The sequence below is a fragment of the Pithys albifrons genome, chromosome 7, assembly GCF_047495875.1.
Source record: "Pithys albifrons albifrons isolate INPA30051 chromosome 7, PitAlb_v1, whole genome shotgun sequence".
NCBI lineage: Eukaryota > Metazoa > Chordata > Aves > Passeriformes > Thamnophilidae > Pithys > Pithys albifrons.
Genome location: NC_092464.1, coordinates 42,678,412 through 42,697,111, shown reverse-complemented (window position 1 = coordinate 42,697,111; position 18,700 = coordinate 42,678,412). Strand labels below are relative to the sequence as shown.

The 18,700-nt window shown below is 41.1% G+C and overlaps 2 protein-coding genes across 3 annotated transcripts in view; one reads left to right on the top strand and one right to left on the bottom strand.

Annotated features, from left to right (window-relative positions):
* ANO10 (anoctamin 10) overlaps positions 1-4,473 on the bottom strand; it is a 154,999-nt gene extending 150,526 nt beyond the window's left edge. Inside the window, exon 1 of the mRNA XM_071561164.1 lies at positions 4,268-4,473. The gene's annotated coding sequence lies outside the window, so the exon portion shown is untranslated. The remainder of the gene's footprint in view (positions 1-4,267) is intronic.
* Positions 4,178-18,700, top strand: part of ABHD5 (abhydrolase domain containing 5, lysophosphatidic acid acyltransferase) — a 29,354-nt gene continuing 14,831 nt past the window's right edge. Inside the window, exon 1 of one of the 2 annotated variants that reach the window (XM_071561169.1) lies at positions 4,178-4,662. In XM_071561169.1, coding sequence (XP_071417270.1) covers positions 4,181-4,662 — 482 coding nt within the window. In that variant the 5' untranslated portion in view covers positions 4,178-4,180. The other variant, XM_071561170.1, reaches the window with a different exon arrangement.

Genomic DNA, 18,700 nt, shown 5'->3' with positions numbered 1-18,700 from the left:
ACTCTATTCCTACACCCAAATGGGAAACAAGCTAACATGAAGCAGTGACACTAGGAAGACAACGAGCATGCTGCCACTGGTCTCAAGCTGCCATTCCAGTGTGCAGGGGAGCACTGTGACAGTGGAAAGCAGAAAGACGTATCAAGAGGTGAACAATCTTCTCAGGGGCCTTTCCTTCAGTGCCCCTGGAGACCACCAGGGTCTTAGAAGGCTCAGTAATATGAATCTCCAGACTCCACCAAAGACTGACATTTTTATGACTTTTCCTTTCTTCAGTGAAAGTCAAAACTGAAACATCCAGCTGCCAGACTGCCATAGTACTGTGCTCCAGAACCAGGCAGAGGAGGCTCAGCTGACATCAGGATTTCTCCCCCACTACAGCAACACCAAGAGCAGAGCTCTTCCCACAAAAACGGACAACAGCACTCTGGGCTGAGTTCTTCATTTACACATCCTGAGAGCTGCATAAATCTTCAGTCTTCCAGCCCTGTTTGGACTTTCTCTCAGGCTTAGCGACAGCTTGTTCCAACACCTGCACCTCCAGTCCCTGGTGCAGCTGACAAACAGGCATCTCTCTTGAAGAAGCACTGCAGAGAAAGTAAATCCTCCAGTGATAGCAAAGCATGAACAAGAGCTCCTAGGGACATTCTACAATGGCTTCAATGTACTCTTGCCATCATGAACACGTTCACTTGCAGAAACCAATTAGTTTTATTCTGCCTTCTCCTTGCTATCCTGAGTCCCCACAAAATATGAAAAAAAGATTGCTCTCCTTCTCAGCCTGGGCTGCCTGGGATGCAAGGTTCAAATTTTCTGCTAGAAGTTATGCCTGAACTAAAAGATATGGAGAAGATACGGAGTAGACACTTAGAGGATCTGTGAGAGCAAGAGACACAGGGCCTGCAGAGGTTGAATGGTAGTCAACTACATGCTTGTTGAAACACCACCAGGATGCAACTGCCCCTTTGCTCATGAGCTGGAGTGCCACTTCAGTTGTTGCTGCTGAATCAGATCAGGCATGACATTACTTTCATCAAGTTGTCATTGGTTATACTTTCATATAAACAATAAGCATAAACAACCTCAGTCTGTAAATATTTGTCCAGGTCAACCCTCTCTGTGGCTGGTTGCTCAGAATGATTTTAGCAAGTTATTTGTGACGCAGTTTGGAGAAGTAGCTTACCAAGTGGGTCATTACAAAATGTGGGTGATAAACACTATTGCTCTATTTTTGGGCTTTATTAAGCCACAAGCTCCAGCTGACAAGCAGCTACTTCTGCTGGATCAAAAGTAGGATCACAAGCACAGCACATGTAATACATAGATTCGGTGTATTTGAAGAACATTGACAAAGACAATAGTACAACCCCAAATGTTAAACAGCTAAGTACAGTGACAGGTACTGTGAACTGGCCTCTAACACAGATAGTCTCAAAGGTACTATGTGAAATACAGAGTAAGCAAGATGGCTTTGACACTCAAACTTCTGTAATGTCATGCAGAATTTTTCTCTAGCATGGAGAATGACTTTTTTCTTTTTAATCTTAGTCCAGGACAAGGGGGATATGTAAGGTCAGCTGGATTGCTTTTCTTCTGCCAGTAAAAAGAACTTGCTTTTTCTTCTGATGCTAACAGGAAAAGATGCTTGCCCTGAAAAAGGAGTGTAACAATGAAAGCAGTAATGGTAGTAACAAAGCGGTCAGACATCTGTAGGTTTGGGGGGTTTTAATTTTATTTTTTCACTATGAGAGAGGAAAGTCTTTCTATTTTAATTCTATCTATATTAGATGACTGGATCTGAAAATAAAATTCTGGCTTTTAACAGCAACTCTGGGTAACATACCACTTATTAAAGAGAATGATATTCAACTCAGTCAATAAAGAGGGCCAGATACAAGTCTCACTAAAAATCAACATAGAGAAGTGGGACCATTCACTTAGAGACATTTTCAGTGTTCAGAAAGTTCTCTGAAATACAAAAAGGGAAAAAACCTCATCTGAACTACTTTTTACAGCTTCCCTTCATTCATTTACACTGCAACATCAGCCAACTGATGCAGAACTCTCTTCTATCAGCATTATCACAGTCATTTCTTCAAGCACAGAAACACAGCTGATTTACCCACATAATCAAATCAGCTCTAAAGAAACCGAGTCATTCCCTAGTAAGAGAAAGAAGGACTTCTAAGTGGGAGTGGGCTACTTGTACATTTCATTCTTAAACAAGTGTAACCAATTGCTGCTTGCATGAGCACCACTGAATTAAAATTGCAGAGATAACTGTGTCTGAACACTTGCATGTTCCATAAGTAGGGTGTAAATGTTGCTCGTGAGGTTTTAAACTTACTATTACATTGAAATTAAGAAGAAATGAAATCATAGTATTCAGATCTATTGTTTCAGGCTGTTTGCAAATTCTAGAGAGCATCATTGCAAACGTTTGCGAGTGATCATGATAGTCACATTTTTGGTAAGTAAAATATTTCAAAGCAATAATAAAAATAAATACACTCTCCTGAGAAAAGTATCAGATTGCCAAACCATTGTGACACAGCCAAAGAAACTTGAGCTGAGATTGTGTAATCTCAATAATCGCTGTTGTTCAATTGCAGAATGGTTTTAGCTGAGAATTGTTTCAGCTATTACCAAATTAACCTTATACCTTTTATCAAGGGATTTCAGAAATCAAAAGAAACAGTAATCATCCTTCCATCTGTTTTTCTAAAGTGCTTCAGAGCTCAGTGACAAAATTCAGAAGAAACAAAAGACTTATAACCTTCTTGCCACTCCTTCCACATGCTGCACCTTGCTGGTTTATTTCAATTAAAGTTTGTTGATTGTTCAATACAAATGCTGTTCTTATGCAGCTGAACAATAACAGAGCCAATATTGTGAGGCTAAATGCTGTCTAAAACAAACACATCCCAGCATTCTCCTCCCCATAGGCACGGCTTTCACTTAAGTCTTTCAAAACACTTGAAAACTACAATCGTAATAGTTATTCTACTTGGAATCACTTTAGGGACAGACAGTGTTTAAGTTGCATACAGAACTCCTGATTTGTTTCTTTTACGTAAAAACAAACATTACAAATCTGAAAAACTTGTGCTGGCAACCCCTGCTGCCCTTTCTGTGGGCCTTGCTAAGCAAGCTGGCCAAAGATCTCTGTCTGCAGAGGGGCTGAGAGTTTTGCTTAGCTTCTACCTCTCCTGTTTTATATGTCATCTTGTGCACTGGCACAGAGGCTTTGGCACCTCTCTGATGTGATTGCCAGGTGTTGTGTCTCATCTGTACGTTACTCACTGGGGAGGCAGTGGGGAACACTCTCACTTGGTAGGTATGTACACAGTATGTGCACTGTGCACATGTATGTACACAGTATCTATGTAAAGTGTACAGTGTACACACTGTTATATGTACACAGTATGTAGTGCATACCATGTACATGTACAGTGTGTACACAGCAGTGTGTGCACGTATGTACAAACTGTGACACGTACACAGTATGTAGTGTGTACACAGTACAGTGTGTACACATATGTACGAACTGATACATACAGTATGTACAGAGCATAAACAGCACAGTGTACACTGTGATAGTGTGCACATATCCTACAAACTGTGATACATACACAGTATTTACAGTGTGTATAAATATGTACATACTATATGTACACAGTATTTAGTGTGTATATGTATGAACTGTGATATGTACACAGTATGTACAGTGTGTACATTACAGTGTGTACACATATGTACAAACTGTGATATGTACACAGCACATACAGTGTATAAACAGTACAGTGTGTACACCTTTGTACAAACTGTGATATGTACACAATACATACAATGTGTACACATATGTACAAACTGTGATATGTACACAGTATGCAGTGTACATATATGTAACAGTACACAGCATGTACAGCATGTGCAAATACGTACACACAGTCATACACAGTACATACGTGTACATGTATGTACAAACTGTGATATATACACAGTATGTACAGTGCATACCCATATATACAAACCGTGAGACACACGCAGCGTGCACAGTGTGCACACAAATGTACTCAGTGTGTACCCCAATATGTACAAACTGTGACACGCACCAGCATGCACAGTGCGCACCAATGTTCACAGTGCAGCGTGTGCAGTGTGCCCAGCACGCACACCCATGCACAGCGCTGCCCAAAGCAGGGCCCACGGACGCAGGGTTGCCCCTCCGTCCGGGCGGGAACGCGCCGCCCTTCTCGCGGGTCACCTGTGCTGCCATTCCGGGATCAGGCGGCGGGACACGGGTCCCCCCACGGGGCGCGTCGCTGCGACCAGGCCGGGGGCGGGCGTGACGCGCCCGGGCCTCCTCCCGTCCCGGGGGCACCGCGAGGCCGCCACGCCCGCGCCAGGGCCGCCCGCGGGCACGGGCCGGGCCCGGGCGCTCGGGGCGGCCGCGCCCCGCGATGGGCGGCCTCGCGGGGATGACGCAGGCGGCGGGCGGGCAGGAGGGAGGGAGAACGAGAGGGAGGAGCCCGTGATGGCCGGTGCGGCCGCTGTCGCGCTGTCCCTCGCTGCGCTCCCGGCCACCGCCACCGCTCCCCTGCTGTCCGCTCCCGGCCGCCGCGCCGCCGCCATGGCCGAGGAGGAGCCCGCCAGCGAAGGGTGAGTGCCGCGGGGCCGGGGGAGCGCTGCCCTCCCCGCGGGTGTCCGAGCGGCGGGACGGAGCCTGCCGGGGCGCCCGGGCCGTGCCGCGCAGCCTCCTCCGCCCCGGCCCGGCCGCCCAAGGCGCCTGCGAGCCGCGGGGAGGCGGCGGCGGGGCCGGTCCCCGAGCCCGGGGCTGGGCCGGTGGGCTCCCGCCTGCCCGCCCGGTGGGCTCCTACCTCTCTTCTGCCCTCCGTCCCCGCCCCGCCGCGCTCCGGCATCGCCTCTCAGGCGCTGCCCCAGCCTTGGGCACGCTGCTGCCATGTTCTCCTGCTGTACAGCCGCCCTCCCGCTCTGGGGTGTCCTCGGAGCGCTCGGCAGCGGCCCCGGACAGCCCCGTGCCCCCCTCGGCGCCGGAGCCGCGGCGTGTCCGGCCCGCTGCTGTCACTGCACAGCTGCCGGCAGGTGTGTGCCTACGCATTTCTCTGCCTTTCTTGCTTTGGCGTTTGTACACGCTGTCATCCGCACTTCCCCTCGGGCCGCGGAGGCCACATATCGCTATATACGGTGCTTTTGTGTGCCTTTGGAGCTTTATCTGTGCATACAGATACCCCATCTTCTCATTCCATCCGTTCTGTATGTTCACTTTGATGTAGAACAGACAGTAAGCTTGTCAGCCTGTCTGTGTCATCTTTCTATAGTTGATACAAGTAGGAGTTGAGAGCACAGCTATAAATTACAAGCATAAGCTGTTTTTATAACTTCTCCCCTTGTGCATACTGTATGCTTACCTCATCTCGGCCATCCCTGTAAACTTTCCTTTCACTATCCCAAGGCATTCATATCTACCAAAATAACTCTTCTGGCATAAGTTATGCTGCCCCTTGTTCCTAACATATATCTCTAATACTTGTTTGGAAGAATCTGCTCACACCCTCGATATATGACTTTATTATAGCTATTAATCATTCTTCTGCCTGAAATTACAATTCCTCACTTTATCTTTTGTCTGTGTACATTCAAGTGGTTCCATACAAGTTATTAACCAGTGGATGGTTTGTTCTTCTTCAATTGATGTATTCTTTGCTTGTGTATGCCTTCTCATACTAGTCCTTCACAATATGCTTAATTTCTTGTTATACACTTCAGTTTCCATTGCAGATCCATTCTTATACCCTTCATTGCTCCCAAATATAATGTTTGTCCTCCTTTATCGGACTGCTGAATAATGCAGTCATCCTGCCTCTGAGACTGTTCACTAAACATGATTAACTTACCTCCCAGTTTGCTCCATTATATTTCAGGAGTCTAGTCCAAACACTGCTCTAGCAGAAGATACCTAGCTGTGCTTTAGTCATATGTGCTTTATCTCTTCTGTCATATGTGTAAATAAGCTTTGTATGCATTGTTTACATGAACTTTTCCTATTTCTCTGTGCTTTAATATCAGGTGGTGTATCTCATTGCTGATAGCCTGGCCCTCAACATCTCATTTCTTGCCTTTTCTTCTCCATCTCCCTTCTTGCATAATGAAGTCTTGTGTTATTTTGAGAAATGTGACTTAGAATTCTTTAACTACTTGCATGAAAATCATGGTGTGTATTCATGACTTCATAATTAAGGATGCTACTGTTTGCATGTTGTCACATTATGTGTCTGTTCTGTTATCTTTCAAAACTACCTTCATTCTCAGATTTATTGTCTTTTTAGTCCTTTTTCTAATTTGAGACTTTGGTATTTCATCTTATATTTTTCCTGCTCTGCCAGCTCAGCCTGACCAGAACCGGACTATCCATCTTTTCCAAACTCCCTGTTATACCTTTATTGCCATGTATACACAGCATTCTCTTTTCTACTACAAACTCCAAAGGCTTCCCTTTCAAAGCACTGTGCATTTTTGTCTACTTTAACTCTGCTCTCTCCTCCTTTCCTCAAACTTAAAATAGCTTTTCAAAATAATCTTCTCTCTGCCCCCTGCTTTCTGTGACATTACTCATTTGGAACTACAGTCACCTTCTTGGTAGTGCTCTTCCTGACCTGTTCACATTCATAAAATACAAGTAATTTGTAAAGCTTCTTGTTGCTGGTTGACGGGTTTTCTAAGTACGAGACTTAAAATAGCCCTGCCTCAATCTGTTTTGTTTGTGTGTTCAGCCAGCGCATTAGCGTGCACTGTATTAGCTGTCTGGTTTGATCACACAGAGTGCTGAGTGCTGCTGAGGTGGTGCCAGGCACCCTCGGCTCGAGTTGCCTGTCAGGATTGCAGGATCATTAACACTAGTTGATCTAGGCATAGGGTTAGGAATAGTAGGCTGAATTTTCAAGAGGATTATTGCAGGTTTCTCATCATGGTTTACATGGCTGGACAGCTTTTAAAGGGTGTTGATTTTCGTAACTTCTGAGCAATCAGGCCATTTGATGTGAAATCTTTCAGAGTAAGCCCCCCAATTCTTCTAAGCACAAAATCTCATCTTTTGCCATGAATTCAGAAAGAGCATTAGCTTTGAAATCTTAGTGCTCTTATTGGACTAACAGTAATCAAAATTAGCATTTTTTCATCTTTTGAAGTTAAGAAAAACTCAGTACCCAGAGGAAATTGATAAACAAGAGAAATATGTTAAATATTTTTTGATTTAGAATGCTGTGGCAGTGAGAGGAATATGTTAAATATTTTTTGATTTAGAATGCTGTGGCAGTGAGAGGAAGAGTTGCAATATACCATCAAACCCCTAGATTAAATTATTAGTGACAGGTGTATACAGACAATAAATATGAAGTTTATCTGCTTTGAAAACAATGGTATGACTCAACTTGTTATGCAACGCGCTCTCTTTGTTGCAATCTGGTAACTGTGTAAAAGCATGATGAAAACAGACTAACAGTGGCTCAGTTACTTTCTGGAAGATCTCAGCTGAAAAACATTTCATGACCCTGTCCTAACTTTGAATGAGAAGATTACTAAAGTGTTTTAGTATTCATAATGACACTGGTTGCTTGGTTAGCATGTCACCTGCTGGTCATTTCCAAATCTGTTTGCAGTCTCGGACCTTCTCTGCACGAATTTCACATGTAGACCTGTGCCTGTGAGGCAAACAGCCCAGAGTAAGCCTTTTGCCAGCACTGAATCCACTTGTGCTCACTCTGGATGCAGCTGGACTGCTTATGGCTTGTAATGGAACTAGGAGTAGCAGTACCAAGTGTGTGTATATATCTATAGAAAAAAAACCCCAAGCCACAATGCTGGGGGGGGTTTCCCCCTCTAAGTTAAGTGGAATGGCTTTCTTAGAAACAAAAATTTTAGATCTGCACTTATAAACTTACATCAAGTGGCTTCTAACTGCCCTGTAGTCTCACAAAATAATGCCTTGGAGTAATAGGTAAAAATGTACACTGCAACACCAATGTTCACAATTATTTTTGTATTATCCTTCAAGCTTGTTTGTATTACAGAACTCTTTATATAACTTTGAAGTGAGCTTTTTGATTAATAAAAGAAGAATAGTTTGCTAGGCTTATTAGAGCCTATGTCTGCTCCTTAGTGTGATAGTTCATGAGGGTATCATAGTGGTTTGTTAAAGCATGATATTGTAGCATGAAGGGGCACTCTTAACTCAGATTTTTGCTTGATTATTTTTTGCTGGTTACATCATCTAGATTTTAAAGCAAACTGAGTGGGTAGGCTGCTGAAAGCAGGACCCTGCTTACTTTCTTTGTGAAAGACAGCTATTTCTAAGGGCCTTTCCTATAGTGCAGGCGACCAACAGCAGGTCTGAAACTTGCATTTTTAAAGACGGAATGAGACATAAGTGCAGTGTGGTAAGCACATGTAGGAAAAGGTTAAAGACGTTTCCTTCCTCTTTTCTGATTTTGACATTTGCTGGCAGGGTTGTATTAGTCATAGCTTCAGTGCTTAATGCTTTTTGTGTTACAGCTGTGAGCTCATCTGCAAGTATTTGTATGAGCAGGTTTTCAGGCATTTATAGGGTTGTTTCTAATGGTTTCCTTCACTTGCATATATCTTCTTATTCCAGTGGCAGAAGAAAGGTGCTCATGACCCTGCTCCCCATCTGTGTCAGGAGGTTCTCTGTTCTGAACTTTCATGGGAAAATCTGAACAACTGGCCCAACTGATAAATTATTAAAATGTCTTTTTTCTCATATAGTGGTTTATTAAGATTGGTTGCTGAGAAAATTTTGATTGTGTTTCATAACTTTTGAGTATTTACTTGAAATTTGGACATTCTTTCAGGATAGTTTTTGGTACATGTTTTGCATTTACAGCCAGAAGGAAGAGGGCACGGGAGGAGAGGTGTCTGCATTTGCATTGGCTCTGAAAGATCCAGATGAGAGGCTGAGCAGCAGGAGAGAGGTCAGTGGAGAAGAGAGATTTGTGAGTCAGTAAAGCTGTGTAAGTGAATGAGGTTGGTCTGGAATAAGGTTAAGAGGGTAAAAGGAGGATTTTAAGTGGCGGTAAGAAAACATGATGAGGAATGACAGAGGAGGAAGGTGCTCTGTGTGTGTTGTAATTGAAAGCTCAGGATAATAGGAGACTACAGAAAGAAGAGGAAGATACAGGCATAAAAGTGCATTCTCTAAAAAAAGATGCAAGAGCACCTATTGCCATCAAGAAAGTCTACTCATATGTTGAAGTGAGGGAAGAGGAGAGTATGGCAATGAAGAAAATAAAGAACTGGGCTGCTCTAGCAGACTATTACAGATTTTTGTTTCTTGTTGCATTTAATAAGTGTCATACTGACACTAAAGGCTTATTAATTATATCTCTAACTTTCTACAAGGGGACTTTTGATGCAATGACTTCATAGACCAATTTAGCTTCTTAACTATTTTTAAGACTACTTGCACTTCCTTAACATCTAAAGCATTTGTGGTGTAAGCATATACAGGAAAGAGTCTGCTGTCCAAAGGGTTGTGCATGTTTTAGGTTTTCCAAGAAGTGGAAGTGAGGCTGGGTAGACCAAAATGTTGAATACCAGTTCTTGAATTTTGACAGAGGTGGCTGTTTGTCACCTTAGGGGACCGATAAAGAAATACAACATGGAGGCTGCTCTAGTGCTCTGCAGTGAAACAACCTGTCTTCAGTGTGTATTCATACTCAGGTACAAGTGGGGTTTATGTGCAGCACATTTGGAGCTAAGGGAAATTATCGTGGACCTTGGATAGTCTTTTATCTGTGTTCTTATATGGCTCCTTATGGAAAAACGAAAATATCAACTTCCTATTTAAGTTATGATCTAAATTGTGCATAATATACTGCAGAATCTGAACAACAGATAAAGAGTTTAGAGTGTGGGTGGGCAATGGTACAGATTGGTGAGAGGTGCCTCTTATATGTGTGCTTTGCTCTTGTCCAGTTTGATGGAACTCAGAGGCGTTCTGAAATGCAGGCCACTGGTGTGGTAGCTCTGAGAAGGCTGAGAATGTTTAAACAAGGTTGAGGTTGTGCAATATCTGAAGGGCAACAGGAGTACATCAGTTGGTGTATGAATAAAATGAAAGCAGTAGAAAGCTAAGTAACATCTGAAGGGAGCCAAGAGTAAATTTTCATTTCCTCAGTTTTATTTATGCTTTTCTGCACAAGTTCTTGCTGCAATGTGCAGTGTATTGTTCGTAAAAAATCTTAAAAGATATAGCAATGCTGAGTTTTATCAGATGGGATTTTAGCATGGAGGAGGCAGAGGGCTGTAGGTCCTCTGTGGTTCCAAACCCATGTGTTAAACATGTGATCTCTGTCACAAGGTTGAGTAGTTTTAGAGGGACTTTCTTCAGGTCTGCACCTGCATCTTTGTGTTCTGTATTGTTCCATACTTGGTATGTAGTTGCTAATATGTTTATTCTCTGGATTGTTTTTGATGTTAGCTTTTAAATAAAAATACAAAACGCCTTTATTTTATAAGAAAATACATGAACCCTGAGAAGAGATGACAGGAAATATTGGAGGGCTTGCTTCACTGGTTCCCATTAGCAGTTAGTGGACCTTAAAGTTTTCTTGGGGAAACGCCTGTGTGTTAAACAGTGTGTTGCAAGTTAGGGAGGAACAGTGTTTCTGAAAGCTTGTTAGAACTAATTAATTCTCTATATTGTATAATTGTGGCCTGACTTTAATCTGACTGTGGAGAAGACTTTGTAATGTTTGGGAGGACAGTAGGACACTGCCCTTGTTTGTAGCTTTGGAACCTGTATAGCAGTGAACAACAACAGGAGTAAGTAATAGCTGTGTGACCACACACACAGTTTCTTTGTTATTGCACACATGCTGAATGATTTCTTGCACTGGGTGCTACCACAGCTGCTCTGGAAGCAGTGTGAGCATTACAGGTTGCAGGCTTGGGTGACAGCCACGGATAAACTTCATTCTAGTGGGACATACTAAAAATGCACTTGCCCTTAAAGAAACTAGGTGGAAGAAATTACAAAAATATATAGAAAAGGTACGTATGGTTAAAAACAAAAAAAAAAAAAAAAGAAAGGCAGAGCTGGGAGACAGAAGAAAATGTGGAGCGAGCTGCAATGATGCAAGGTGTACTCCAAGGTGGCTGATGTTCAGCATGGGAGAGAGCAAAATTGGAGGTTCTCTCTGGTTTCTGAATGTTCAGGTTGCTAAAATGAATTTAAATAGAAACAGTAACCTTTAATATCTGTAAAATAGCTGGGAAAAGCTCATTGGTTATGGATTCTTATTCATTAGATACATTGATTTTGATAAGTGATAGTCCTGTGTAGAGACTGTAAGGAAATTTGCTTCTGAATTTTTACATTAATTTTGATGTTGAATGTTCTGAATACAGAGTTCAAGATTCAGTAAGTACATGAGGAATGCATTGCTTTCACCTCTACCCTAATGCAGAGCAATATTCTGCAATAACCTATCATGAGTTTTTTGTTGGAATGGGGCTGATGTACGTTACACTTCCTAGAAATATTATGCAGAGGTTTTCAAAACATTCTGGTTTAATGCTACTGAAGGATTCCAAAAGTTTCACAATATGTAATTGCATGGAACATCTTGGCTCGAAACTCATCTAAACAGAACTTTATGGGCAGGGTTATAATGTCATCTGTGGAAAAAAAAATTGGTGTCCTTTTTAACCTATTCACAATGATTTCATCCATTTTTTTGTCTGTTTATGAAAATGGTAAACAGACATTTGTTAAAGCATTGAGGGTTTTTGTTCCCACAGCATATTCCTATTAACTTGCCTCTGGGTCTTAACTGTTCAGTGTGCTCCCCAAGGTCTTTCCCTGAGGATTGCAACATTTTTAGTCTGTCCATGCAATGAAAGTGGAACATGGAATATTTTTCTTCTCCTGGTGTTCATGTGCAATTGCCAGAGCATTTTGTCCTAGGAACATCTCATTCAAATTGTTGTGGTTGCTGTATCTGGTTTGTACTGTGCGTGCAGAAGCCTTTCCCTGGATATACAGCCTTCACAACAAAGGTATTTTACATGGGCTCTCTCTGCCTGAGTGATTCTGACTATATTCCCTGTTGCCAGAAGCATTAAAGAATATGCTGCACTTCAGGGACAGAAGTGAAGGACTACAAGGACTCCTAAAATTGGTTATGCTCTTAAGGTTCTAATAAAACCATATCCTGAGCCTGGTTACAGAAACATCCCTGCCTGGTTATGTTACCACCTGTCAGTGGCAGCTCTGCCTTGGGAGCTTGCTGTCCTCCACCTTGACTCACTAGCATTTTTTTCCACTTTGTCAGCTCATAGGTCTGCTCGTTAACTTTATGGCTTCTCTGTAGCTGGATCTCCATAATTACCTGGCTTAAAATACAGTGTCTGTCAAACCTGAATCATTTCACAAATCTGGCAGAGAGAGCATCCACCAAATAGCTGAACTGGCAAAATAGAATTGAGTGCTGTTGGATCTGACAGGATCTCCTGTAGTGAGGTTGGCTTCTCAGAGGTGAACTAACACACAGCCTTCTCTGTGTGTTTTATCTTTCTCATTTTAAAAGTTAGCTTTCCTTGAATTAACAAACCAACACTGAATATTAACACTAGTAAACTACTTCTCTCAAGGGTTTAATTCTGATGCATGTTTATTTGCTGCATCTGGCTCTCAGTTCTGCGCAGAGCTTGCTGCTTTCACATGATAAATATATTCTTCTAATTTTTTAAACTTTCAAATTTGATTAGGAAATTTGAGTCTTCTTTGTCATTTCAATTAAATGTGTTTTGCTTTATAGTTTTTACTACATTGTATAATTAATAAAATCTCTCTGTTACATTGTTATATATTCCTTGAACAGAAGGTGCATTTGTATTAGTCATTAAGAATGTGGTTTATTTACTTAGTTATATCTTTGCATTAAAACATTCTGTAGTCTCGTAGCAAGATTTCTGCTTTAAATGGGTACCAAGCTTAAATGTGTAATTCTCATGGATTTTAAGTGATTACAGTGGTTGAAATGCTGAAGGTGCAGGCTGCTGGTTTGTCCAAAACCTTATAGGGGAGCCTGAACGTGTTTATAAAATTTAATCCACAGTGATAAAGTAACATCCCATTTTTAGAGGTACTACCTTATGTGTTTTAAATTTCTTATCACTATTAGTCTTATCTAACAGAAAAATATCAAATTTGATTCAGAGATATTCAGTTCCAATGTATAATAATTTTAAAACTTTCTTGAGTTAAAGATACTTGCTGCTTCTTTATCTCCTCCAGTTCAATTTACTGGGGTTATAGAAACATGTTTTCTTGCTTTTTCACTCGCTAGTTTGAAACAGACTTACTGCATTTTTAACAAGCTATTTTTTTACCAGGGATTTGTTAAACAACCTATAGTCAAGAGAAATTTTACTCCCCTGGGAATAAATAGAGAACAAGATGGAACTTGGATATAGTGATTACGCGAAAGAAAAATATTTGCTGACATACTCGGTTGGTTGTGGGTTTTTTTTGCCATGGATGTGTTGCTGGTAACTGTTAGCAAAAAAGCATGGAAACAGTGTGCAGTATCCTGGTGCTGCAGGCCATTCAATTAGTGAGATGGGAAAGAACAAGTTTAACTTAACTCTATCTTGGATAGAAATGAGCCAGATGTAAACCTGCTACTTTTCTCTGACATTTTGACACAAAAAGGCCAGTATGATTGTGTTATCCTTGACTGTTTCTTTTGCTTCATGTTGTTTTGGGTTATTACCGAATACAGAATTTGCTCTGAAAACTTGGTGGTGTTTATGGTGGAAGAAACCACATCCTACTAAGCTTTGTGTAGACTGCTGCTGAGGGAAATGGAGAAAGCATTCAGTAAACAGGCTTATCTCTATAGTTCCTCTTAAAAAAAACCCCAGAAAATAAAGAAGATAATGAGGAGAATAAAAGGGTATCTCTATTGCACTTAAACATCCGTCCTGTGTTGACTGTGGAGTGTTCTTAGAGCATTACAGCAAAACAGTTTTATTTTTACAATTGGCACTTTGTTATAAGTTTGATATGTTAACCTCTTACCCGGGTATGAACACCTGATGCTCCTTTTCATGCGTCCTTTTCTGCCCGTTCTTAGTATTGCTATAACAATTGAAAGGGCTGAGCAAGTTGTGGAGTAATATGGGTAAGTGTTTTTCTGGTGAGGTTTATGTGAGACCTGAGAAGAGTGTGTCTTATGTTGCTTATATTTAGATTTCAGCATATTGGCAATTTCAAATTCCTTTGCTAGCAAGTACTTCAAAGATACTTTATGCAGAAACAAGAGGGGAGAATCTGAGCTGTCTTTGCATTGTCTTACTCCCGATTTTTCTATTACGGTGTAAGATTCTCTTCATTCAGAGCCAGCTCACACTGATGGGTGCTCACAGCTGCCTTGCCAGCTGGATGACCCTGAAAATCCCATTCCTCTTGGTGCTGGGCAGAAACAGTAGCAAATTCGTTTGTTTTTCTTTTCTTACTTATAAATAGCTGAAATTAATTCTGAGAGTCAGGAGAGGAGAGGGTTGGGGGTTTGAGAGATCAACTGATTCTAATAAGATTTAAGGGTAAAGGTTAAAGCTTGAAGTGGTTTATCAGTGAGTTCACCCAGTGTTTAAGCTTTTTAAGTTTTTGAGCTTGTTCCCTAGATAAAATCTTGGTAGTTTGCAATATTGGATGTAAAAGTTCAATTACAAATATTAAATTAGCTCATTTTCTGAGGGCAAGACAAAAACAGATACACAGCTCTGTTGCTCGTGCATGGAGTTACTTTCCTGTAATACTTTGAGTTATTGTGCAATTGTACACCCTGAGCTCTGGCATCTCTGCTAATGAATTTTTTAAGTCCAAATAGTTCTTCATGACAGGAAGATCTTTCTCCTCACTTCTGTCACTCTAGTGCATGGTTTTTGAGTCTGTACTGGGCATTTTGATCACCGAACTATTTTCAAAATTCTTAGTTAAAAGCTGGTTTTATATTTAGCACAGTAGAAAGGTCTCTGCGTGTCCTGTCTTGGTGGGTCAGCGATTTTTGACAAATCATCATGTAGGGAATGGTATTGCTTTCATTTACTCAGATTTAGGGGAGTTCTATTGCTTTTTTGCAACCTGTTTGCAAACCCCAGGTTTTTTGGTTTGCTGTTTTGCCACACAGGCTTTGCACAGACTGACTACTGGCTCTGCAGTGGTGGTGTCTATGGGAAGCTGTCTCTGTCAAATGCTTTCAAGCTTAATATGTCTTGCAAGCCCTGCATTCATGTAACTAATGTAGGTAAATTGTAAGTTTGGAAAGTGAGAGAATGAGCAGCTCCATTTCTGTACATTTATATCTCTTATGTAGAGTTGCAAGCAAATTCTGATGAACATTTTGATATGGTAGTGCTTCCATTTTTTAAATCCACATTACAAGCCAGAAATCAAATAGATATTCAGCTATTTGAGTACATACCTCAGTGTTGAAATAGATGTTTTCAGTTCTTCAGCATTATCTAAGCTTTCGTGAGCTTTTTGTGGAGTACGTCAGATTTGTAACTGGCTACAGATCCATCAGTTGTTTTGCATGTACTCAGTTCCCACCCTGCTGAATGGGGTTAATGTAGCCGACAGAATGGTAGTACCCGGGTTACCTATTTGCCATATTCTTTCTCCTGTTTGCCCTAATTAGTGGAGGTGGATGGGTGGGTCAGGCTCACTATGCCTTTGCCTCTACTTGATTCTCAGTTCTTTTGAAAGCTACCCTCGGGCAATTCAAGCTGTACTGTGACAGTGAGTTCTTGGTTCAAATTAACAAAGCATTCAAGCAGTTAAGGAAATGCAGCATTATCCTTAGCTACATTTAACACAATAGTAAATTTTTCTTTATGGATTAAATGTTTGACCATAGCAATAATTATTTAATTTTAAAATATTTTTTCTTACTTATTTTTGTCCTTTCTCATGCTTGCAGTGAGGGACACAGAACTCTTGCTCCAACCAGCTGACATGTTGGGTCCTGCCTGGTGGTAGTTTGGCCCCTCTGCATGGTGGTTACAGCTCCACATTGTCTGATGTCTGTGCCTGTGTCCCTTTTGTTTGAATTACTTATTACAGTATTTGGTCATCAGCACAGGCTACTGATGTTCTCCACTAATCTTCTAGTCTCACATTAATCACCTTGACTTTCTCTGTATCTAAGGTCATTCAGGGAGTGTCTCCAGGGCTTTCCCTTACCTTCTGGTCTCCTTCCAGAGATGTGTTAGAAGGCATGTGGAGTTCTGTTGGCTAAGAGAGCAACTTCTCTGAACACCTGGCAGGCCACCAGCCCACCACCTGCCAGCCTCTGATTTTCCCAGCCTCTGGTAGTCCAGACTTTCTCAGGTGGCTGTGAAAAGTGTAACTGATCCCAAACAGAGGATGGAGGAAGCATCCTATGCAATGCTTTGTCCTGCTGGTTATTGCTTATTTCAACATGGATGTGCACCCTGGTTTATGTTACGATGTGTAACACGCGTAAGTACAGTCAGAATAAAAATGATAAAAATTTGGGCTTTCAGTTGCCACATTTATTTATCACTTTTTGGTATAGCAAGCAGTTAAGCCGAATACAAGATTCTGCTGTTGGCTTTGCTTTTTGTAGAAAGACAGATGGGAATAGAGTGTCAGGGAAGTGGTGGGTGATGAGAGCAGAGTGGGGTCTGTCCTGTCGGTGGGTAGCTCACTTACAATGTGAAGTGCTGCTGCAATCTTTGGTTTTCTTTTGTAACTCATCTCCATTGCTGGTGAGCACTCTGTCTGGAAAGGTCATTACTTTTGACATTATATAGCACTTACAGCTTTATATCACAGAAATAAAAATGATAGACCATGTAAGCAATTGATATTCCTGTGTGCATTTAGAAGACACATTGAGCACAAATGTGCTAAAGAAATAACAACTGTATTCTTCTGATAGCTTTAGAAGACTGATTTAGTTAGATTACATGGTTGTTCTCCATGTGTGGAAAACATCTAGCAAATGTGGTAAATCATTTTTGGAAGGAGGGCAACAAAGTTTTGAAGACAGGTGACTAAATATTTTGGTTCTAAAATAATGTTTCTAGAAAATGCTTGCTTTTTTTTTTAAGAAAGTCTTCATCACTTGTTCTTTTAGTCCAGCAATTACAAGATAACAGAATTGCAAACATAGTTTGGATTTTAAGTGTTTCAGCTTGCTGACTGTATTTGTGAAACTATACATGTATTCAATGTCTCTTCTGAATTAAAGTCTCAGTATTTGTAAACAGTACTTAAAACTGACAAAAGAAAGAGCGGGCATCTGTTACAACTTTGCCGTTCTGATACAATTGTCTAAATAATTTTCCTGAGTATCCAGGTGCCTCCCTAAGACTGGGAAATACAATTCTGGGACTGTGAAATGTAGATGTCATTTATATTTCATTGTGGACATATCTCTGCACTGTTGTCATGTGGACATGTTGCAGCTTTATTTTTCTATGAAAAAATAAATACCATCTTTAAAGCATTTTCTTCACTGAATCAGTGGGTTTGCTGAGAGGAAGCAGTTCATACAGTTTCAGCTTGAGGGAAATAGCAACTGGGTTTTTTGCTTCTGACCTAAGAGTTAAGAATGAAAGTGTGTAGGTGAGCACATAACTAACAGAACATTTCACTCAGAGAAGTGGTGATGTAGCTGTTGTTTAATAATTTACTGGAGTAATTCATAGCATTGGACACAATTAGTGTTATTGTTAAACTCAGTTTCACAGTTACTTGTGGGTGAAATTACTTTTGGCTTGTCCCAGCTTTAACCTCTTAAAAACCTTACTTTTAAATAAGTGTGTAGTTTAATGTGGAAGCAAAACACTTGGATGTCCATTCCTGTAAGGTGCTAAGTTCCTTCATTTCTTATATTGCATGAGGACATGGCATGTAAGGACATTCAATCATCTCTTCCCAGTCTCTCAGTTATAATGATTATAACAATTCCCATGATCTGGTGGCTCAGGAGGGTTATTTACAGGACAGCCAGACATTAGAGTAGAGAAGTAAATAATACTGAATGGTGATGGGCATAGTGCTTTGGGGTTTTTTTCCTTGATGTCCTCTAATACATTTCTATGAATCTGAATAATGCTTCTTGCAGTTGTATTGTGAACCCCAGAAAACCACCTGTGTGGTATCATAAACTTAGGTAGCTATGCAGCTAGAGTAGATCAGCCCCTTAAAATGTTGGGACAAGATCCTTTGGATAAAGAACTGGAGAGGGGCCAGATCTTTAATTTATTATCAATGTGTTGTGCACACTCTGAAAAACTGGACATTAGTAACCTAATAGTCTTTTAACATTAGTTGTTGTATAACTAGTGCTCACAATGTTCAGTCCTGAAAATTCTATATCTGACTGGAAAGCAGTTCAGTGTACGAAAAGAGTGCATGAGAAAGCTGATTATGAATTTGGTGGCTTATCATCTTCGCTGTGAGGAGTGGTCTGGGGTCCTGCAGTAGCAGCCTGTGCACTGACAGTGTGAGCCACTCCAAAACCAGGTGCGAGGTGCAAAAAGAATATTCCACCTTGAAAGCAAGGCATCAATTAGCACCCAGGAAAAGCTGTACCAAACTGCTGTGTCCTTTGCAGGGCTGCCA